Source organism: Danio rerio, chromosome 15 (assembly GCF_052040795.2).
Source record: "Danio rerio strain M-AB ecotype USA chromosome 15, GRCz13ab, whole genome shotgun sequence".
NCBI lineage: Eukaryota > Metazoa > Chordata > Actinopteri > Cypriniformes > Danionidae > Danio > Danio rerio.
The window spans coordinates 20,897,585-20,902,806 of NC_141035.1; the positions used below are offsets into that span (position 1 = coordinate 20,897,585).

The 5,222-nt window shown below is 36.6% G+C and overlaps 1 protein-coding gene across 1 annotated transcript; it reads right to left on the reverse strand.

Annotated features, from left to right (window-relative positions):
- Window positions 1–3,416: 3,416 nt before the first annotated feature.
- or91a3 (odorant receptor, family 91, subfamily A, member 3) lies at window positions 3,417–4,761 on the reverse strand. Its single transcript, NM_001039638.2, is given in 1 exon segment — window positions 3,417–4,761. A coding segment is annotated over 1 exon segment (978 nt). The 5' UTR covers window positions 4,703–4,761; the 3' UTR covers window positions 3,417–3,724.
- Between the last annotated feature and the right edge of the window lie 461 nt (window positions 4,762–5,222).

The following is a 5,222-nucleotide window of genomic DNA, read 5'->3' on the forward strand; positions in this document are numbered from 1 at the left end:
TGTCTGCTCGAGAACACGACCACATCCTAGTGATTTTGCATTATACTACCCAGAGACGGTGCCCTTGAGAAAAGTGGCATCAAAAGTAATAGCCAAGGAACTCTTCGTTCTATGCAGCCAGATGGGCATCCTCTCAGAGATCCTGACTGACCAGGGTTCCCTGTTCATGTCCTGGCTGATATCAGACATTCGCCACATACTTATGGTAAAACAACTACGGACATCGGTTTACCACCCACAGACAGACGGTTTGGTGGAGCAATTAAATCACTGAAGAGGATGCTTCATTGAGTGGTGGCAGAACATGGGTGCAACTGGGACCTTATGATCTCATTCGTGCTCTTTGGCATCGATAAATTGCCCCAAGCTTCTACCGGCTTCACTCCATTCAAGCTCCTGTTCAGCTGCCAGCCCTGCGTTCTCCTTGATGTGGCTTGACAGGCATCGTAACAGGACTCAGCCCCATACCTGATGGTGATAGAGCACATATGGGACATGAGACAGCAGACTGAATCAGTAATACCACTGGTGAAAAAAACCTCTCTGAAGCCCAGCACAGCCAAAGAGATTCTATGATCGATCTGCCCAGCCCTGTGAATTTTATCCTGGCAATAAGGTGCTAGTCTTGGTCCCATTGACATCATCCAAGTTCCTGGCCACCTGGAAACCACCCTACCTGATCATTGAGTGGGTTGGACTGGTCAACTATTGAGTGCCCAGCTGGGATGAAGACGCACCACCAAAAGAAGTCGAACTTGCAAGTCCAAGAGAAAAAAACACGACCCAGGGGGTCACTGGAACTTCTCTTTGGCTTGCATGGGGCTCCAGCCATGCTCCAGAGGATGATGGACAAATTCCTCGGGCCACACCAAGAATATGCAGCAGCATAACTGGATGATGTGGTGGTACATTTGAGGCATTGAGAGGAACATCTTACCCGTCTGTGGAGGGTGCTGCTGGAACTCTGACTGGACTTTCAGCTGACCCCCAGAAGTGTCATCTTGGTATTTGGGATATGACATTGGGGCTAATCCAACCCCAACAGTCCAAAGTGGAAGCACTTAAGAAGACCCCCCGACCCACCACCCAATGCCAGGTACATGCTTTTTGCGGTTGTGGGGCTACTTTTGTTGCTTTAACCTCAAATTATCGTTCACAGCCAGACCTGACAAAAAGGATCTAGATGTAAATTTACTAGTTTTTATTAGCTTTTATCTTATAAAATGGTTTAGTTTTACTTTAGTTTTTATTAGTTTAATTTTTTTATTATTTTGTTTTTCTAAATAAGGATATTTGTTAGATGCAAGATTCAAAATCATCAGAATAAATATTGCATAATAAAATCTCAACCAAAGATACATGTACTCAGAGGACACATGACCACTATCATCTACCAATCCTCAAATTCAAATAGAACAGCCCTCAAGATCGCAGTCCTAAGTAAAATAAGTGTGTTTATATAATAGTTTAATTTATGGCATTTAATTTTTATTTACAGTTTTTCTCAGACGCTTTGGTGCATTTCTCACTACACTATTTACATTTGCACAACAGTTAATGCAAACTGCAAAACAATTAGTGCAAACTGCAAAACCTAGCTGATAACCTGCAAAAGCGCGTCACTTGCTCAAAATAGATAGTTCATTCCTCAAAAGCAAGTATTGATGTCAATCAAAGTGTCAGTGTCATCAAAATGAAAAGTCCTGTCACCATTGTTTATGAACAAGATAGTCAAATGGCTTAGTCATGTTTTTATTATGACACTTTACTCTGTACATTTTTTCAATGCAAAAAAAGTCTGCTTTTGGTGACACTTGCTGAAATGCTCAAGACAGCACTATAGACTATTTGCACAGCCATTTGAAAACTACAGTAAAGTTAGACATCACTGCATTTAGTAAGGTATCTGAGTACAAGACCCTGAATATGTATGTTTCACATTTTTACTGCATTTCCTCTTTACAATTCTAATTTATTCACAGCATTGTGCAAAAGAATAAATACACCCTTATTTACAACAAACATAAATTTCCTTTGGGTAGAGCTGTGCACAACTGTAAACAATATTGCAGTACATATTGGAACTAAACCTACAACATACACAGGTATGTAAATTATTCATCAAATTGTTAAATTTTTAAGACATTTTCAGGAAAATGAAGATTTACAATTTTTTTTTATAAAATTTGCCAGACAGATTTTGACAACTAGTTCAACATTTTTGTATGTAATGACACAAGTAATAAAACAAGGACTATTAGTTTTATATGGAATGACTATTCAGCATTTACAAGTTTAGTTAATTTTGTCTGACATGACATAAGCCAATGATAATGTTATAATTAGCAGAGAGTTGTATGAAAGCAATTGATGCATGTCCAAAAGCATTTGCAATGTGTTGAAAAGAATGAGAAACTGCTACTAGGATGTGCACAAATGACTAATTGTTTTGAGAAATGCATAAACTATTGTGCAAATGTAAATAGTGTAGTGAGAAATGCACCAAAGCTACTGAGAAAAACTGTAATATCTCGTGTTCAAATACATTATGAACAGCAAATAAGTTAAATATTTTGTTTGTTCTCAATTTCCACCTGGTAATGCCCATCTTGAGGCCTCTAGAGATTATGCAGCACCATTTGATGAGATTCAAGACCTGTTAAGAGATGATGCAAAGCATCAAATTGTTCAAGGATAATATACTGTATAACTGCAGGTTAACTATGCTTAGTAGTTAAAGTAGATAGATTAAGTTTTTAGTCAAAGTTATTAGTAAAAAAAAAGTTATGGTAACTAATAACCTTAACTTTTCCAAATTAGATTGTAATGCAATAATGTGCACCTTTTGTAAAGCTGCTTTGAAACAATTATTAATGTGAAAAGTGCTATACAAATAAATTTGAATTGAATTGATTGGTGATTGACGCACAGTCACACTAACATGCATATGTTTATGAGCGTGTACATGTGCATGTGAGTGTGCATGTGAGTGTGTAAATGTCAAATCACACAGTACTTTATTGTCATTCACATGTACATGTACACAGAACATAATATACTATAATATACACACAGTGGTTGGCAAAAAAAAAAAAAAAAAAACGCTGACAGGGAAAGAGTTGGCACAGGTGGCAAAACAGCAATAATTCCCTCTGACCAGGGTATAATAAATTCTCTGATAGATATTTTGACCTTCAGATTCTGGAAACACAAATAATTTTTCATCTTGTAAAAAAGACAAAATTGGAGCCCTTTAAATCTTTATGGTTTGTCGTTGTCTTTTTAACCACTCAGTTAAAATATATTAAAACTTTGATCAGCTATTATTTTGAATACCAGGTCAGAATATGTATGTTGGTTACTTTTTGCATAAATATGTTATGCGCTAAATGACCATGAACATGATTTCACTCATATTCCATCATTTTATCATTTTATTTTCACTAAAGTTATTTAAAACATTGCACACTTTATTTACAGAGAACATACATTTTATGTTTTTTAAAACACTTAGGTAAATTTCATTTGATGTGGACATCAAAATGAGATAATTTTGGTCCCGTACAAATAGACAGACAGAAATATAGATAGATAGGTATTAAATGGGAATACACATAATTAACAAACAAATTACATCTAGCAATACATAGCATAATCCCTGCAAGTCAAGATATATGTATTTTGTGCTGTTTATAATGAAACAATTCACCATACATTGTGAGGTTTAGTATATAGCAATGCTCACAGCACCTCTAATGGTTTTACTATCTTTAATTTTGTGCTTTTTACAAACATAAATGCCACAAAAGGCATAATATTTGAGAGCATTATAAAACTTTTTGTCTCGTAATCCATAAACTAAGGGACTTAAGCAACGGGGAAAGATCCAAAACAACATGAAATTTGAGAATTTTACATTAATAAACAGCATAATATCTACTTTCAATGTTAGAATATCAATATACGGTGTTATAAGCTGCATCATACCCAGAATCAGCTGAAGGCCATGGAGAATAACAGTTCTGAGACCCTTATATGTTGACTTCTTGTTCTCGGCGGAGGCTGATTTGGCTGCAACCATAATCTTGATGTAGGTGGAGCCAACAATACACAACATTATGACGAACAACAGCTGTTGACTTAATGCTCTCATTTCTGCCAACCATTTCACTTGAAACATGACATCATTACTACACACAACATATGAGTTCATGGCATTAGGAGGAGTGTAAGTAAAAGAGACAATGAAAATAAACAGTGGGATGACACTACTGACACCCCATATAATGAGAAGCCCATTGATGGTGTTTTTGGGACTGGAGATGCTGGCATGTCTTAAAGGCAAACATATGGCCACATATCGCTCCAAACACATGGCTACAAGAGTCACCGGAGAACAAATACTGAGCAGAGCCATGACTGTACAAAAGATATAACAAGAAATGATGTGAATGAACAATTCATAAGCAGAGCCTACAAGGGTTAAATCAGCAAACAGCATAAGAGCTGAGTCAACAAAAAGAGTCTGAGCAAACAGAATGTAGCGTGTGTCCCTGAAAGTCTCCTTCTTCAGAAAGGTGAAAATCATCAGTCCATTCACATACAGAAGAATCCCAACCAGCACCTGCACCGTCAAAGACTTCTCTTTTAGTGTTTTCGAAATAAAAGTGTTGCCCAGACTGCTGTTTGATGTGGAGTTCATAATGACAGCAAAAATAAACTTGACATAAAACCCCTTGTAAAGTCTGAAGGTGGAATAACACCTGAGCTGTCCTCCCTCTACTTTTTTATAGAGCTTTAGATGGGCTGGACCTCTTTTCGTTTACAAATGCTTGTCTATCAGCATTGCAGATGTTTCTATGACCACAGCACTGATTTCATCATATGAGACGAATTTCATCATTTTAAAGGCAAAAAAAATTGCATCATTTAGCACTAAAGGCCTAATGAACTTAAATTAGGCTTTTAGAGCTTAAGCCTCTTTCACACATTGATATCGATAAATGTCCAGAAAATTTCCATGACTTTACCGGTACATTCATAAAAAAGGTGTTCACACAGGCATGGACATTATGGAATCTTTCCAGAAAAGACTTCCAAAATACCAGTAAATTCTGACATCATTAATCAAAAACGACCTATAAACAGAAGCGCTTGTATTTTTAAACATGGAAGTGGTCGAGCTTTTCTTGATGGTTTCACTTTTATTTAAAGCTTTAGCA